Below are 18,855 nucleotides of genomic sequence, written 5' to 3'. Positions count from 1 at the left end.
AAGTTCTTAAAATGAAGATTAAAGTCTAGGCTGGGAATGGTGGCATGGGGAGGGGAAGGGGGGCTGTTGTCATGACAACCTCAACTCTGAGAGTGCAAGAGGCAAAACACATGGTGGTGGCAGGATCTTTGGGGTTTATATATACCTATAAACATCTGCCATTTATGCCAGCTTTCTCAGTGCTAATTAGCCCTGCTATTTCACCTTTCTCTGCTGTAAATATTTTCCGGTAGACACAAGTCTCTGAGGGAGAAGGCAAGAAAATGCTTTTTCTTTTTTTCCTTTAATTTTTGCACGGGCTTCTTGCTGTTCTGTCTATGGCCCCTCAGATGCTACAGCACCTACCTGGAGAAGAACTTCCATTAAAAGCAAGCTGCCTGGGAAGAGTTAAATCGTCTCGGGAGGAGGTAGAGGCTTGCAGGCTTGCATCTTGTTCTTACAGAGCTTTAACAGCAGCAGGCTGCTGCAAGATCACTTCTCCCTTCCCTGGATGCACATACACACTCTGGCTTTCCTTGGCACTGAAGTGGCTGTTTCTGAATGTGAAGCGTACCTCCTTGGGCTCTAGTTAGTAGCCACAATACACAGACAGTGGTTGCAGCAGGAGATCAAAGCTGGCATCCCTAGATTTGGCTCACAACTTTGCTCTCAGCTTCCTGTGCAACCTCTGGCAAGTGGCTTTTCCCTTTTATGTGCCTCATTTTGCCCATCTAGAATAATGGAGATAACACATTCACTGGTGATATTGAAGCATACCAGATTAATGTCAGCTGAGCCCCTTGAGACCTTCAGATGAAAACTGCCACAGCAGCACAAAGGATTATTATATTTTAAGTGTAAAATCTACTTGGCTATCTCTCTTAATACCTGTCAATCAGTGTGCTTCCTTCAATCTCGATGTTCCAGGCAGCTCTAAGACAAGCACACTCCACAGTATCTTCCCCTGTGAGCGTTAAACCTAATGAATCACAGACCTGTTTCTCCTCTCGCACTGACTCAAGGCAGCATCAGCAACTCTGCTGACATTGATTATGTCATTTGGTGCAAAGCAAGCATAAAAAGAGATTCAAACCCAAACTCTTCCCTTCATCTAAAACTTGATCTTCTGGCTATAGTTTTCCTTGCTGGCACAGCAAAAAGCAGGCAAAACCAAATCCCACACCATCTCAAACTGTCGAGTGCATCCCTGAATCTGCACACTGCTTGCAGATGTATCTGCGCACCACAGATGATTTCCCGTCTCCAGTCCATCTGCTGTGTGCTGGCTGGTGCTTTCAGCGTTGTCCCAATACAATCTGGATCCCAAAGCTCCCTTCCTCCCATACTGTGGTGCCATTCCGCCAAGCACGTTGTGATTAGCACAGCCCAAAGCTGTCTGACCCAAAGCTGATCCTTCAGAAGGGACTCCTAATTCCCAGTACACTATGAAGTTGTAAATAAGCCCAAATGTGTTCCTTTACATAATTTTTCTTCCTTAGCTAAGCCGCTTTCAGCAGGTCAGCCTGAGCAATAGTTGCTTCAGAAATCTAGAGTTTATATGTTTGTATATTTTAGTGGCAAGAACAGCATTTTGTCTGTTCATCCAAAAGAACCAAATGCGTGGTCTAGTGTGTTACTTGAGACAGCAAACCTTCTGGACTAAAATTAGTTTACGTTTTGGCACAGCTTAAATGCGACATAACTGGAAGAAGAAATAGAAAGTTGGGGAGGGTGAGGAATGAGCAAGTAGAAAGGTTGATGGTGCATTTCTGATAGCAGCATCAGGAGAGGGAAAACAGCCGCTGAGATCTCTTGTGTTGCTTTGCTGAAACGTGTTTTCCAGTGGTGTGCATTTACTCAGCAGGCTGGGTTTCTTGGGGAGCTGCCCTTTCTCTCTCAGCTCTGGTTTCTTCTGTGTCCTTACAGTATCTGAGTTGCTCAGGGGTTTTGGCTCTGAGTGTGCCTTGTGTATGCTCATGGCTTCCATGCTTCGATGCTCTAATATGCATAATGCTGTGTGTGTGCCTGGATAGGATTTTTCCTCCTGGAGGAAGCCCATCATGTGAGTTCTGCATGTTGTTTGTCTCTCCCCTTGCTTCAGCCTCCCAGGATGGATCTTGCACATACAGGCTCCTGAGCCCTTCCCCTCTTACATGGATTGTGTCCGTCAAGACTTGCTGAGTGTGGAGAAGGTGACATTTTGCCCCTTGCCGCTAGGTTTGGCACTGATTTGTGCTAGTGATCCCTGAGCAAAAGGACTGTTTTTTCAATGAGCTGCCTTTAATTTGCATGCTGGTCAGAATGGGTAAGAGCTTAAACTATTGACCAGTCTGTTTTCGTAACCAAACAGGATGAGGCCCAGTCAGTGAGTAGATGGGTGTTATGCAGAGACACCATAGCTGAGGATGCGGGGACTTAGTACAACCACTCTATAGTGATCTTTCTAACAGTATTGTAGGCTCAGAAAAGCTCTTCACAGCAACCACCTATCCCCCATATATCGAGAGATTAACACTGAGGTTTGAAAAGGCAGCTAATGCCTCTGTGAGGAAAATGCATCTTTGCCTCTGTTATCTACAAGCGCCAAGTAAAGAAAGGAAGAGTGAAAGACATGTCAACTTTCTTCCCCATAGTCCACAAATACTCTTCATAAATGTAAAGAAACATGTATTTCCTCATAGCAAAACAACCTTAACTCTGACCTTAGAGCACTCAGAATGACATATGATACTGTTTTGATTCTCTTTTGAGATTTGTATTTCCTTTTAAGGACTTCGGGTTTTTAAAGTCATAAATTAAGAGTAAATTCTTCTCTTTCTATTAAGCTGGAGCAGTGTCACAGCTACTTGATTGTCCACAGGGGATTTATCACAGTTTTATATTAACCATAGTGTGGATACAGATACCAGCACTGGCTCAGGACCAGCAGGCTTTCTTAGTTTGGATGCAGGCTACAGATATACTGCTATGTTGCTAGGAGTGGTAGTGAAGGGCAACAAGCAGTTTCACTGCTTTCCTGTGGTGCAGAATCTGTTCATAAACCCTATGGATGGAAGTCAGTTCTATGTAGAGCCAGCGTTCAGCTGAGCGAGCGTGGATGCTGTTAGCTCTCTCTGTTGGGGTGTTTAGCTCTGGCTCAGTTGTGCTGGCTCCAGACAAAATCATTAGTATGCCTCTGAATTGCGGTCCCCAGACCCGCAGGAAAACCCATTTGTTCTAAGCATAGTGCCTCTGGTACATGCAGAGCCAGCAGGGATGTGCATTCTCATCCCAGCCTGCACAGCTTGACGTGCTGGGGAGCTGAGCGCAGACAAAGGCTTTGTTGGAGCTGGCCTGGGCCCGGCAGAGTGGTGCAGCATGCAGCAGGACCACGCTGCCCCCCTGCACAGCACTGCCCACAGTGTCCCCTGGGTGGGCTCTCAGTCTCTTGGAGCAGTCTGGCCTCCGTGGGCCTAGACAGACAGATGCACTAATGCAACATCGCTCTCAAGGATCTGAGAAATTCTGGTGACCTATTGGCTTGGATAGCCACACCAAGCTGTATGCCAACATAAACCAACACACCTAATTAAACATACAACTGATTTCAGTCAGAGCCCTTATTTCACTGCTAGAACCAGACTCCCACTTCTCTGGGGTGTCCTAGATTTCTTCCAGCTCAAGTGATCAGGTTAGAGGAGTCCTGCTGCAATAGAAGGCCAATTGAGGAGTACTGTACAGAGTAATTTGGGGCTGACGAGATTTTAGATTCATACTGGTAGGATCCTGATAGCTTGTTCTGTATAAGCAGGATTTCTGAGATGGAACTCATGTAACTAGAGATGACTTTGTTGAGGAAAGTTTTGGCCCTCCCACTTTCCCAAGCTGTCCTTCCAGAAGGCATTGCAAGGTATCTGTCTGTTGGCTAGAAAGACAGGCCTGACTTTGTAACAGGGATTCTGAAGCCACAGCTTGTTTTGGACGATCAAGAAACAAGGATATTAGCTCTATCAGACAATACCCTCGGAAAGAGGTGCTTTTAAGTGTGAATCCATGCTTTGTCCTTCTTGTCCTCCCCACTCCTTTTTTCCAATCACAGGCAGCAGAAAGATGGAAAGCATAAGCAGTTCAAGGGGCAGCAGAAGGAAGTGTGATGCTCTGGGACCTAGCCTGGGTTGTGTTACAGCAGGACAAGAAAGCCCTGAGTGTTCAGGATGAAAACCAGAGGAGTTCCAATTACCACTCAATGTTCCTCTGCTCATGGACCAGCTATTTTAGAATGTTTCTTCCCCACCTCTCCCTGGCGAGCTATAGACTGCTTTAGAGCACTGCAGCACTGGCTTAGACACTCTCCAGCACACTACAGGAGTTAGTATTCCCTGCAACACAAGCAGCTATTTACAGTAGGAGCTTCTTTTCAGTGAAAGGTGTTTATTCATACCCCTTCACAGTTATGCCTGTGTGCCACGTAGTGAGTGTTTCTTATTTTCTCTTGCATGTGAATGTAAATGTATTCCAAGGAGTGGGCATGAGCTGGTAACTCCTGAGACTGAAATTGGATTTGTCTCACCTGCAGTTCAGGCATTTACAGTTGGAGTTCATTATCTAGGCTTACTTTATGGGCAGCAGAGAGGAACAGAAATTCCTGAGATGCAGATGCAGTGCACCTCCTTCTCAGGTAAACACGTGCCACAAACCAGACGTGCCTAATGATGCTGTCTAGATCTCTTGGTCCAAAGTAGGTGAGCTAAATCTACCCTTGCGTAAAGCAGATCCTGTCTCTACCTGTGTGGGAGGTTGTGTCAGCTCAGTTGTGACCCTTCCCTCTAGTAGTCAGTGCTGGGCATTAGAGGGCAATCCCAAATGGCCACTGAGCTCCTGGCCTCTCTGAGCTCTGTGCACTACAAAGGCAGATGCACCCTGGTGTTAATACAGAGGCGGGACTTCCCTTACCTTTGTGCTTCAACACTGGGTCCTGTGCTTATGGGTGACTTACATGATGGGTGATGACCTAGCAGTGAAGGAAGACCTGTGAGCCAAGACATACACTCTGCACAGAGCTGCCATTTCTTAGTTGCCACTGAATATGTGAGTTGTTAGTGCGTGAGAGGAGACAGCAGGGCCTAACAGCAGAAGCAAACACACTCATTTATTCCTGTTTTTCGGAGGTCCACCAAAGAACAAAGGCTTTCTGCCCTAGCCTAACTAGAATAGATCCCAGTTATCATATAAGCAGCTCCATATCCATTCACTTTTCCCCTAAACCATTCTTTCCCTCTAGCTGATAACTCTCTGCTTTTAATATGTTAAAGAAGTAAGAAGGGCACTTTCTGACAGGCTTTCTCCCTGTCCCTGGCTGGAGTTCCCTGAGTTACAGGAGGGCTGGAGCTCTTCGAAAAACACTCATAGGTGGGAGAGGAAAAGTCATTAACACAGTAAAACCCTGGTGACACAAAAGATCCATTCAGAGATCCTTCTGCAGACTGCTGCTCTGGCTTCATTAAAAGCATAGCTCGTGGCTGTCACTCAGATAGGCTGGATTCACTTTGAGTTATCTAAATGAGAATGATCATTTCTGCAATGGAAAAAAAAAAGATGAAACCAGTAGGAATTATTCTTTATGAATTATGTGTTCAGCTTTCATACTGACCTAGTCAGCACTGAGAGCTGGATTTCCTAGAACAGCCTTTCATACTGGATTTTGGGTATTTTCTTTAGCCCAGAAATATTGCTAGAATGGCCTTTCTCACACTAAGTGACATGGCTTCAGCTCCATCTTGGGTGCAGTAGGAATAATGGAGTTTAGAAGCTGTTATCCAAATCATTCATCCTAATTTCCAGCATTCTTCTGTGGCTCCCTCGCAGCTTGGATTGAGCATGTTGGCATCTCTCAGTGAGTATGACCTTGTGGCATCCCGATTAGGTGGGGAAATGTTAATATCTGGTGTGGAAACAGGCAAATTGAACAACTAGCTCTGACGTCAGAGTGAGGAGCCAATTTAGGCAGCTAAACTGACAAACCATGATTCCTTTCTTTTATAACAAAAATTTTCTGCCTTTATAGCTGCTTTAACTGACTCACTATGGGATCAGAGGAGGCCAATCCCTGGTATAGGCAAAGATGGCAAGTACATACTGCCATGAGTGGTTGGGGAGGAGCAGGACTGTCTCTGTCACAGCAGCAAGGAGTTACATGGATGTAGCTGTACAGTCACATAGCATGCCTATGGCCTGCCCCCCACTTCACGTACTTCCCTGACAGTCATCTCCCTTAGTAATTACCTACCCCTCTAGAGATGATTCTCAGGAGGGCGAGTCACCCGCTGCATGCCTGTCTTCCTACACTGAGGCTCAGTGGAGCCTGGGCAGTGCTCTGGGGGTGTTCAGCAGGCAGGAAGCATTGGGTGTGCTGCTCCCTGCAGTTTCAGTCACTGCACTATCATTTTTATTAATAACATGGTAAACTGAAAATTGCTTTCCTATCTTATATAAGCCTGTATCAGGGTTTCTGTGCTTTTTGGCCCACTGCCTGGTGCCACATAAGAAAGTTGCATTTACAGGTTTATTTTACATCTGACAAACTGACAGTTAATCCTGCTACGTCCCTGAGGAAATGGTGAGCTTGGATAGGTGTCACTGTGTGCTCTGCACGGCTTACTTGGAGGTCAGTTTTACAACAGCACTGGGAGTCACGCTGTAACGAGAATTATGGTGGCAGGTCAGGAAACAGAAAGTGTGACCGCGCAGGGCTGGAGCAGCAGGGCATGGCCAAGGTACAAGAGCACAGCTGTGGAGGGGGACTCTGCAGGTGACATAGCAGAGAGGCTGTGGGCTGAGTGGAGTGGCTTTGTCAGGGCTGTTGGGGAGTCCAGGACTGAGAGAGCAGGAGGGGCTGTGGGTGGGGTAAACAACCTCTGTGGGAAGCTTCAAGCTGATGTAGCTGGACTGGGACAGAGCTGATTGAAATATACCCTGGAAGGGAATACCATCCTACAGGTCAGGATGGAAACGCAGGAATAGAGTTGGGATGTACAGCCTCATCTGATTCACAGTAGTCTTCTTTGCTCCTCATATTTTTCTGCTTTCTGTTCCCTTCCGCTAAATCGGACTAGAACTTTGTGTCACCAGATTGCGGGCTGGACTGCAAACTAGTCAAGCTGTATGTGCCTTCAAACCATGGGGAGGCCTCCTGAGAAGGCCCAGCTGTGGCAGTTGACAGCAGTCTTTCCACTTCATTCACACAGACCTGTCTAAATACTTCACTCCGCCTCTGCCAGAAACAGCAAGACTGTGTGTGGGGAGCAGTGATTAACATTTCTCCAGATGAAGCTCTAGGGCAGGACACGTTGGCAGGGCTGGGGCATGGCTGTCAGGCCTCCGTCCATCCCAGCTCCGTCCCACATTGCAGTGGTGACACAGCAGCATGTGGGAGAGGATGCCAGATGTGTTCAGGGTCTCTGTTTTCAGGGTGATGCAATAGGCTTCTTCAGCTGGAAGCCAGCACAGTGTGAGGACTAAGTGTATGGTCCTTACTGGACCCAAACCATTGCCTAGTGACAGTTTGGAGGTCTCCTCTCTTTGTGTTAATGGCAAAAGAGGCCAGAAGGTGGGCTCTGTGCTGAGCCACCAAGGGTCATTCACACTCTCCAGAACTCTTCTCACTGTGGTGCGTTGTAATGTTGGAAAAACCAAACCTGTGTGGATAGCTCAGGATAGCAGTCACTGGCATGCCCTGTGTGTCGTAACTGTCATCATGAAGCTGGACATAAAAGAGCCAAGCACCTCCAGTGTCTCCACAACACACCACCCATAGGGAAAAACCTGCATCTGTCCATCAAGCAATTCTTGACTGCATATGCAGATTTCATAAGAGGGCACCTGGATTTCTCAGTGTGTCCTGCTTGTGACAGTACTATGGACAACATGGCCACAGACTCCCTTGGAATTAGAGAACTGACTGCAGAGGTGTGGTTTCTGTTGCCTGTTTACCAGTTTCTCAGCTTCCTTGCTGAGAACTGCTATACAGCTCTGACACGTTTCTCTTTTCCTTGCCCACCTTCATGTAAGACTGGAAGTGATAGAGCAGCAGAATACAAGAAATACAAGAAAATAGTTAAATCAGATCCTGTTCTAGAAGTCTCTGCTGCGTCTGAAGCCATTCTTTCTTGCATTTGATACTTGTGAAGACTGCATCTCACATCCAGTACAAAGACAGCTTCCACATTGGGTCAGTGTGTAGCTTATATGCAGCAAGAGCAGAAATCAAAGAAGGGCATTGCAGTTAAAAAGATATAATGATAAGAGTTTATTTCTGAGTAGTGGCTAATGTTCCAGAAATATTTGCAACCAACTTATTTTATAAAATGAGTTTTGGAGCTTTTAATGTAAATTAGAAGGCAAAATCAAAGGGCAAGAGGGGTGAATGATTCTGATTGGATATTTTGGTTTTTAATGTTTTTCAGCTGGTTCTGCTTGCATACTGTGTCTGACCTGAGCTGAGCTGATGCAGCCTTTTCTATTACTTTAGAAGGTTGTTAACCCTGATACTGCATTTAATTATGTTGGGTTGGTTGTTTGGGGAGCTGCCATCTAATCTGCTCCCTGTTGGCCCCTGCAGATCTTCCACATGACCTATGATCTGGCCAGTGCGGTGGTGAGGATTGTGAACCTGATTGGGATGATGCTGCTGCTGTGTCACTGGGATGGCTGCCTCCAGTTCCTTGTGCCTATGCTGCAGGACTTCCCTGACGATTGTTGGGTGTCCCTCAACCGCATGGTGGTAAGTGCCCGTCCTGTTTGCTCCCTTATGGCCCTAAACTCAGGCCCTCAGTCACAGCATCACCATTTCAGCATCAACCTCCCAGCACTAACATGGCATCACCCCGCTTCTCATTTCCTTTCACCTCCTTTTAGGGCCTGCCTCTGCTATAGAGCAGACCCTTGTAAAGCCACAGCACTGTGGGCATGGAGGTGCTTTGGGGGCAGTCTCTGCAACTAGACAGCCTCAGGGCTGTAGAGCAGGAACCAGCCCCAGCAGAGCCTGCTGCGGGCTGCCTGCAGCAGAAGGCAGGAGCCAGGCTTCCCCTCCTGGCAGGAAACAGCAGAGAGCAAGAACAGAAAGAGTTTTCTGCTGGGATCTGGGCATATTGAACCAAAGGCAAGAGGCACAGAGGAGGTCCTAGAGCCGTAGCTGGGTCTGATCCATAATTCCCATTTCTGGTCCCAAGGAAATTGTTAAGCCTTCTGCTCCATATCCTTTTGAAGGGTCAGTGTGATCACCCACCTTTCTCCCTGGGGAGCTACACAATATCCCATTAGAATGGGCTGAAACAGACTCTGCCAAGCCACAGTTCAGCCCCTCATCACAGGATCAGTAGCCAGACTTCCCAATAACATCCCAAGCTGTGCTGCTCACTCTGCTGTTTGCTGTGAGAGAGATTTATACCATATGGTAAATGCATGGGGAGTTCATAGTACCTGTCAACCATCTCGCTGAGAATTCAGGATCTTTTATTGAAAGGGACAATGTCCAGTTGATTAAGCAGCAAAACCTGACAAAGCTTAAAAAATTGCCTCTTACTGCAGCTCTTAACCTCCAGATTCCCCCAGCCGATTTCTTCTTAAAGAAAAAGAAAATAATCAGGCACTTGGGCAGAGCAGAACAAATATAAAATGTATAAAAGAACTGCCAACTTCCCATGCCTCCCACATATGGAGCTGTGGGCACATGTTGCCCATGCCTGAGAAGACTGAGCATCCTTGAAAAAGTCGTCTGTTTGGTGTTTATTTATTCTTTTCTTCCCTCTGCAATCATCATTCATTTCCTGCTGTTGAAAGGTGCCAGACTGACAGTTCTGGAGACTAGAACCCTTTATTTATCTACAGCACAAGAACAACCCATGCAGCAGCTGCCTTGTCTTCCCCCACGCTGCCTTTTTCTTATTTATATGGAAGGAACAACACAAGATCAGGGCCCCATTGTGCTTGTGCTATTCAGGTTCAAAAGGACATACAGCTCGTCATCCTGGAAAGCTCTGAGGTGCAGAGAGAATCCTCCCCATCTGATGAAGTGTCTTGGCCATGGTGCCCTTGCAGGACAGCTTCAGAGCAGCAGATTTGAATCATGTTTCCTTTATCTTAATATGTGGGTGGAGGCTGCTGTCTAATGGCAACAACTTCTTTTTGCTTTTCCCATCCAACCCTGAGGGAAGAAGTAAAAGCTAGGGTTGCAGAGTTACAAGTGTGAGTAGCACACTTGGCTCAAAAGCCAGTGGATGAGAGCTGCAGCACAAGCTGCAAAATCACCTGAAGAATCAAAACAACCAGGTCTACTGCTAATTGGTACATGGAAAACCTTCACAGAAGGCAGTAACTAGCAACAGCAGACACACGGTGAGAGGAAGAATAATCCAGCGGCTGGAGCAGTGACTGAACGTGGGACACCTGAGTTCAGTTCCCAACACTGTGCTGTGTTGCTCCCAGGCAAGTTAAGATGGGAGGCTCAGAGAGTTCTCCCTCCCCAGATGCTTCTGATGATAAGTAAATACTGTGATGGTGGGTATCTAAAACAGTCTGAGGAACCTGGGGTTGCACTGAGTAGGCACAAATGCATGGCGCAAGCTAACCAAATGTGCTCTGGGACACTTTTCACTCAGAGGCAGTAAAGCCAGAAAACCACTTGTGTAACCCAGTGGAATGAAGAGCTGCGAACATATTGGGGTCAGAGCCTGATGAGGGGGGAAACAAAGCTAAATTGTTATGATCTGTGAAAAGAATTTTGTGGCCAGACTGATCAGAACCTGTAAATGACCATCAGGGTAACTGTGTAGTGAAGGGATAGAGTCTTGAAGGGTGTCAGGAGACAGGACAGAGGAAAAAAAGGTTTAGCCTAGGCACCTTTCATAGCAGTGACACTGAGAGGGGTGAGGGATGCATCCCATAGGCAGGAGGGCTCAGCAGTCTCCAGGAGGGGCAGGGTAGAAAGCATCTATCCAGAGCAGAGTTTTACCAGGCAAAGACTTACACTACAGTGTTTGTCTTCCCAGCCTTGAGAGCCTGTGAAGCTGGGAATTAAACTTGCCTTGTATGATTTTTTTCCACTGCTTCTTTGCAGCTAAATCACTTTCACCTTTTCCACTTAATAAAAGTGAAAAACCCTTATTGTCTCAGTGACTGTCTCAGAAACGCAGCCTCAGGAAACTCAAGAACCAGAGAGATGGTTATATGCGCCACCTGTAGTTCAGGTGGCTTCCATTCCAGAAGCTGTACAGGAATATGCCAGCCCCAAAATAGCTTGGGTTTAGAACATTTAACAAAGAGAATATTTAGTTCTTCTGGAATCAGATAGTTTCTTCTCACAATAAGGTTCTTTCTTCTAATCTCCTGAGAAGATTTCCAGATGGTCTTTGGGACCAGTGATGGATGTGGATGGCATAATTAGTGCCACCATTTTTGTTAGTCTATTGTGAAGAAATAGGAAATTGCTTCCACTGAGTCAGGACACAACAAGAAACTGGTGGTCTGGGCTATTCTCAGACTTTGGTGCCAAGAGCTTGATGGTAGTTTCCAGAAATGGCTCTGTTTGAGAGCTGTAATGGACAGGGTTGGGAGATGGGAGGCTAGGATGGCATTTGTGAGGGAGTTGCTAGTTTGGATTTTGGGACATTCTGTACTGACCTGGGCATACCTTTGAGGAGATAAATATACTTGGTGCATGACTGCCCTGATCACACACAGAAGGCAAAAACCTGGGATGGAACCACTGTAGGAAAAAAAGGAATCTTCTGAAGCTGCTACAGCCAAGGGGAGCTGAAAGTGAGGTGCCAAATGTTTTGAAGGCTTTCTCCTCTAGTATGCTGGTGCTGCTCTTCTGCCCCTCCAGTGTTTCCCACCTATCACTTGGCAGTCTGAGTTCTGATTCAAATGCAGCAGGGAAAGAAGATTCATCACCTCCCATCTGCTTCCTAAAGGTTTGATCCTCTTCCAGGGGATCTGTGAAGGGTCTGGTGTTGCCAAAATCATATCAAAGGCTTGATAAATCCCTGGGTCCAGTTCATCTTGGTGTTTTCTACATGTACCATGTTTCACCTTCAGCAATTGCAGGAGGAGTGAGTTTCTGTACTTCTTTCTGAACTGGCTCTGGAAGGGCAGGGAAGGATGTTTTCAGTATTAATTGCTCAGCCCTAACTCAGGGGCTTCAGCGTTAGCTTCCCTACAGGGCACATTATTAAAAGAGAAGCGCTACTGAGTCAGCTGCAGAGCAGCATGTGTGTGGGCAGCAGCATCTCCCCAAGACCCTTGCCTGGCAGCTCCTGATCAGAGAAATCTGAGCTCTGCTGACACCTGAAAGCTGCTGGAAACATGTGGCTCACTCCCTTGGGTATTGTGCTGAACTGATAAACCCTGCAGGGAAGGCAAATATCCCCATGTCAAATGCAGCAACCTTGCATAGGAAATACTAATCATCTTCCTTTCTACAAAAGAAGGAGAGTAGCTTTCTTTTTGAGCTTAAACTCCCATCCCCGCCCCCCAACACAGTCTTGCGGCATTGCTGATAGAAAGGAGGAAGAGAAACGGGTGCAGCATGTGTTGTGGAAGACAGGGCAATCCTGCATAGATCTCCTGCGTGATTCCTAACTCACTCCAAGCCTCTGGTCCAGCAGATCCCTCCTGCCCTTGCTCAGTAGGCATATGAAGCCATGTAGTAGATTATCACATTTTAAAAAATCTGTCAGGGGGCAGCAAGAATAGGGCTGCTTCATGATGGGACATGAGCCAGGATGTGGTCACCCGAGCCAAGGGGGCAGAGCAGAAGTGGTGATAACACAGTCCATTGACCATTCCAGTGAAGGCAGGGTGACAGTCGTGTCCAGGGTCTACCCAAGTGAGTCTAATCAGGAGCAGCAAGAGACAGGGTCAGAGGCAAGGCTGGAAACAAGGCTGTAGTGTACGTTCAGGGCCCAGGGCTGGGTGCAGGTACAGCTAGCTCAGGCAAAGTCTGGGTGCCCAGGCCTGCGCTGAAATGGAGCTCCAGGAACTGTGTGTGCATGGGTGGCAGTCCCAGGCAAGGCTGATTGGAACAATTGAGACTGGTGCACTCAGAGCCCCGAGAAAATCTCTTCTGTTACGTGAAGGCCATGCAAAACTCTCCTTGGAAATAAGCCCAGTCCGATGTGAAGTTTGACCTGTCATGTCTATTTCTCATCCCACTATTTCCCTTCCTTTAAACTGGATCTAAAGGTTTGTTTGCGCGGCCCAGCAGTTACAGCGCAGTCCAGGGGAGGGCAGTGATGCTCAGAGGCCTTATTTCGGAGCTTGACACAAGTGGTGTGCAGCAGCAAACCCCGAGTAACAACTCCGTGGCCAGATAAGATCACTGCTGAGACAAATGTGGGAGATCACAAGATTGAAATATGCCTGTTCACTACAGACAGCTCCTTAATACTGTGAAATGTTAGTGGTGTAAGTCAGGCATAACATTGTGTCTGTGGACTACACCCCTATGCCCAGGATCTGCCAGTACTTCTCTGTCTGCTCCTCTCTGGTCTTCTCCAGTGAGGGTTCAGCCAGGTACAATCACATGTACATCAGACCCAGAACATCCTGTAAGACACCATACTGTTTCTTTACATACTTCTGTGAGGTACTACAGAACCCAGCACTGCCTTTGAAGAGTTCCAGGAACATGTCTCCAAGTATTCATGGGTGGATCTGAGCAGAGGCATTGCAGTCCAGACACTAATCCCAGTGAAACCTTTATAGTACTGCCAGTGTGGATGTTAAAAACAAGCTAGTCTGAGAAACTGCTTCAAAGTAATTTTAACTCCCTTTTGCAAATGCTTTTGGTGCCTGGCATGTATCTGAGATAACATCCTTCTTGACTATGTTCAGGCACAGATCTGGAGCTCCATTTTAGCTTGCTTTGAGATTTGGTTAACGAGGAGTCATTTTCTTTCTGCAGTTTAAGGCCTCATTTACCTACCCTAATGGGCCATTTCAGCTACTCTGTTTTTGAAGTAGTACAACTGTCCCACCATGGGGACTGGCATAGTGAGTATTGAGTATAGGGGGATGGAGCTTATGCAAACAAGCTGTATCAGTATAAGGCACCATGATGCTAGTAAACTTGTGTCCACCCTACATTTGGAACCACTACTGCTAGTCTGGCTTAAAGTACTGCATTCTTGACCTGCCTGCTTATTCTGTGGAAAACAAAAGAGTGTAGAGCAGGCCTAAAAATTAAAGACATACTGAGGCCTGTAAACAAAGAGTCATTACATAAACTGTACCATGAGGATCCAGTGCTCTTTACAGATGCTCAAACCACTCAGAGGTCATGTCCTAAAGACAGTGAATTGCTCTGAAAGGTTTCCCCTTCATGGAAGTGCCTGTCTTTCAGCAGTCCTTTATCTCTTCTCCCAGCAGACCACATCGCTCAGGACTTTTTTTAAACACTCCTGTTTTCCTCCAGCTCTCACCCCTCAGTCTGTCATTATTCAGTGATCTCCTCAGTCTGGCATGAAGGAGGCAGCCCTCACAAGGAGGCCTGTTGCTGATTGGAATTGGGATTTTGTAAGTTTAGAGTTCCCAGGGAGCCAGAAGTGTCCGCAGGCTATGGGGGCTCCTTGATGTTGGATGTTGTAGTTTTGGGTGACTAATTCCTACAAAACACACCCAGGCTTCCTTGTGAACAGCATTCCTGAGCAGCAAGTTGCTGGAGGAATGGCTTCTAAAACTTCAACTTGCCTAATACCCAGATATTCCTCTTAGGATCTGATCATTCGTGGCCATTAAAGACCATGGCAACCAGTTTCCTGATATATCAAAATCCAGCTCAGCTATTATTAATCTGTCTCCACAGATTCCCTTTGGAATCCCTCAGCATTTCTTTTTTCCCTGCTATCAATTCTGTTGTGGAGATGTGCTGCCTTGTTAAGCCACACTGAACTCAGAAGGCAGCAGCATTTCTGCAGTGTCCAGTGAGAAATGCCTGCATGGGAAAGGAATTCATTTAACAAGGAAGGGATGGGACAGAACACCTGCACTACTGCCTCTACCACAGTAAAGCTGTGAATGTGCTGCCCACCTTTACAGGTGATGCACCGTTTTAAGCAAAGGTTGGTCAAATGTGACTGCTCCTTCCTGTTGTCTCAGGATGAGCATTTCCCTGCTGAGGCATGGGCAATAGATGGACTAAAGCCATAGAGTTTACAGCGTTTACCATTCTGTAAGTGCAGGGGCCACAGCTTTATGACTGCTAGTACTACAGGGCTGAGGGAAAGGGACTGTGGCTCCTGGAAATGTTAACATTGAAGATGCAGGGAAGCCTGTGTAAGGTGTGTGAGATGCTTGATGACTTCACAAATCAGAAGTGGGTCTGCACAATGACACAAAACCAGGGTGGTGGAAAAATGCCCCCCCCCCTTTTTTTTTTTTTTTGGGGGGGGGGGGGGGGGGGCAGGACTCTAGGAGCCACAGCATAGACATGGGTGAGGCAAATGAGCAAGCAGACTCACTCCTTTGGTGCTTATACCTCAGGCAGCCCCTGTGGTTGGATCCTTGCAAATGCTCTTTGCCTTCATCTGTAGCTGGCTTCCCTTTGGGCTGTGGCTCCTTACACACTGGCAAGCCAACTGCATCACCAGGAATAGAGACACCAATGGTCATATTGTCTCTTGTCTCTCTCTGTTGACTCAAGGGTAGTTTTTTTCCAGTGCAGGAGGTGAATAGGTTCCTGCTTTGTTGGGGAGGTGAGCCCAGACAGGCTGGCGCCAGCCAGGACCAGCGTCTTCTAGGGCTGTGAATGTGCTATTTCTTCTGTGTCTGCTTCGCTGTCACTTCTGTTGCTTTGCCCTTCTTGTTGCAGTGTGAATCAGGCCTGTCTTGCATAATGTAACTGAATATGGCCAGGGTAATGCTATCGCCTGTCTTTGTCCATGTGCTTATCTCCTAACCAAGCATTAACACTCTCCAGAGGTTCCAGCTCTTTGCCACAGCTCACAAACAGCAGCAGTACGCTTTGCTTCTGTTTACTACTTGCAAGCTTACTGAAAAATTTCCATCAACATTACTGACACTCAAAGAGCTGTTTACAGAAAGGTCATCAGCTGCCCACCTGATTAGATTGTGATTAGATACCTCCGAGGAGGTGTCCAGTAAATTCCAGGGCTCCCAGCATTACTGGCGACTGGTGCTGAGGCTGCTGCATCTCTCTGAGTGAATTTCACAAAAGTATTGCTTGTCTATTTGGCAAGCCATAAATGAGGCCTTTTATACAATGACCTTCTAAGTTACCATGGCATATGTGTCTGCATAGCTACATCTATAATGTTAACACCTTCCTAGGAACAGAAAGAAGACTGATGAATGTATAGACTATGTGCTGCAATGAATGTCACTGTAGCAGAGGTATTTTTTCACATACCTTGTAATAGCAATGTGTGATGACAGTGCATTTACTTTACAAGGTTTTGTAGCAAGGACTTGCTAGCATATAATACCCACAGGATAGTAAATGTACCTTGAGCTGTTCCATGAACTCAAGCTAATCAGCATAATCATGAAATTTATGCTGTTTTTTCTCCCTATCCCATGATGTGATTGCTGAGGTGCTTCTTGTGTTAGTTGGAGTGGAGAGCAGAGGGTGTCTGAAAGAAGCCATTGACTTTAGCTGGCTTCTCAAGGTGGTTTATTGCATCTCTCAGATGAGCCCATTTGTAGATTTCTCAGCTCCCTGAAAAAAGCCCTGTGAAGAACTTGCTGTCCGGACCTTATAATCTGAATTTTCTGCCCTTCCCATCTCTTCAGGTAATGACCAGAGATCCTGACCATTTCATAAATTTCTGGGGAGTGATTTTCCCCACTCTTAAGATTTTGCTGCTGGCAACCTTGCTCAGGTTCTCTTTTACTCATATTTCCCAGTGGAGAAATAATTTGCTTCAGTTTCTTCTCCCACACGTGGGTAATTTTGAAAATATCCCAATGCATCATCTCAGTTTATCCCAGGTTACCAGTGTGTCAGACCGTCTGACTTCCTTTCTGGAAAGTTTTGCTGGGAAGAGTACATAGAATCTGTAAAAACCCTGGCCAAAGTCAGTTAATGTCAGATGACAAAATTGGGGCTTTTTATTATTTTTTTAAATTGAGTGAGCCCAGCACTTCCAAGCCATCAAATAATTAAATTGCTTGTTTAACATGTAGAGTTAAGCATGGACTTTTGGGTCTAACATTAGGTATGCTTTTCTGAAATGTGTTCAGCTCAGAGAATGTCTTGTCTCACTGCTAAAGCTTTGTCTGTCTATCTGTCTCTTTAGAATGACTCCTGGGGGAAGCAGTATTCCTATGCGCTATTCAAGGCAATGAGTCACATGCTCTGCATTGGGTATGGGCAGCAGGCGCCTGTTGGCATGTCAGATGTGTGGCTCACTATGCTGAGCATGATTGTTGGTGCCACCTGCTATGCCATGTTCATCGGCCATGCCACAGCCCTAATCCAGTCTCTGGACTCCTCACGGCGTCAGTACCAGGAGAAGGTAAGGACTGCAATCCTTCTGTGACCCAGGGGTGGTTTATGCACTGTCTGGAGGCAGCCAGGGCTGTCGGTGACCCATGTGAGAGGCCAAAGGTGCTGTGCCTCTGTCACCACGGCAGTTCATTGGTCATTCGTACCACTCACTTGAAACAGACCCTCATGAGGAAAGAGATGCAAGATCAGGTGAATAATAGCAGTCGGTGATTCTTGTTGTCTCAGGCTGTCTTTTTAGATCAGCATTATCAATGTCACTGTTATCTAAAATTGTAAGTCACTTTTTCCTTTCTGAGATCTTGTTTCAAATCCCAGATGAATGTTCCAGAATGCACAGCTTTTGTTTAGCAAGTACTTTGTTTAAAAGTATCCAGATTATTCACTTCAGTGCTCATGAGTGAAACTACGTAACAAACCCCAAAGCACAGATCAAAGCTCAGAAGCTCCCAACAGGTTCCCCAGGTAGCTATCGAATTAATTGGACAGTTGTTGAATTGAGTAATGTAGGACACAGACAGAAATGTCACAGCTGATTGGGTTGCCACTGCAGTGGCAGTAACTGGTAGTAGTGGGTTTAAAGTGGTGCTGTGAATTCGTAATACGGCAAGGGGCAAACAGGGTCTGTCACCTTGATTTGGCTGATGAGTGGTAACTCATGGAACTGTATCACTTCCATCCCTCTTTCCATGCCTTTAGTATATTGCCTCTGTACAATCACATTTTATTACCTAAAGCAAGGGGGCTGGTTGTGCAACGAGACTTTTGCCTCTAGGACATAGACAGGCAAAACTACTGCCTTCAAGTTCTGGTTGAACCAGTAGGCCTGCACCTCCACAAAATAGGAGAGCTAATTGAATAATGACTGTGTACAACTAAGAGCAAGGGCCTGGGTGGCTCAGAGGTGAGGAAGGGACTTCCACCACAAAGACAGTAGGTTACTTACAGGCATCAACAAAAGCAACTGCCCTTATTTAGTAGGGCTGAGGATACCATAGGCAAGGAGGTGTTATGGTCAAGGTCTTTTGGATACGTTTGTTCTGAAGATTAAGAAGAGGAGTCAATTGCTAGCCCTATTCTGACCCTGCCAGCTGCAGTTAGATTAGGTGAAAGGGTTGCTGTTATTCAAGTGGGTAAATTATACACAGGCTAGATGAATTTTAAGTTGAGGGAGGAGATTGGAGAAAGGATTTATTAGATGGCTTAGGAACAGGTTTGAGAGACAGGGATTACAAGGCTGGGCCACAGAAAGAGAGTAGGCGAGAGAGTGAAGACAAATAAAGATCAGAGGCTGGATCATGCTTTGAGGATAGGGAAGATCTCAAACTACTGATAGAGCTAAAAGATGGAAAAAACACAGGAGGAGAAGTGGGGAG

General features: G+C 46.4%; 1 protein-coding gene across 1 annotated transcript in view; it reads left to right on the top strand.

Moving 5' to 3' along the window:
• The window catches only part of LOC114015413 (potassium/sodium hyperpolarization-activated cyclic nucleotide-gated channel 4-like), a 72,201-nt gene extending 53,860 nt beyond the window's left edge, over nucleotides 1–18,341 (top strand). Inside the window, exons 3-5 of the mRNA XM_055715835.1 lie at nucleotides 8,576–8,737; nucleotides 17,271–17,489; nucleotides 18,255–18,341. Of these exons, the coding sequence (XP_055571810.1) occupies nucleotides 8,576–8,737; nucleotides 17,271–17,489; nucleotides 18,255–18,341 (468 nt within the window). The remainder of the gene's footprint in view (nucleotides 1–8,575; nucleotides 8,738–17,270; nucleotides 17,490–18,254) is intronic.
• The last annotated feature ends 514 nt before the right edge of the window (nucleotides 18,342–18,855 follow it).

This window comes from Falco cherrug, chromosome 7 (genome assembly GCF_023634085.1).
Source record: "Falco cherrug isolate bFalChe1 chromosome 7, bFalChe1.pri, whole genome shotgun sequence".
NCBI lineage: Eukaryota > Metazoa > Chordata > Aves > Falconiformes > Falconidae > Falco > Falco cherrug.
This window is presented reverse-complemented; position numbering and strand designations above follow the sequence as displayed.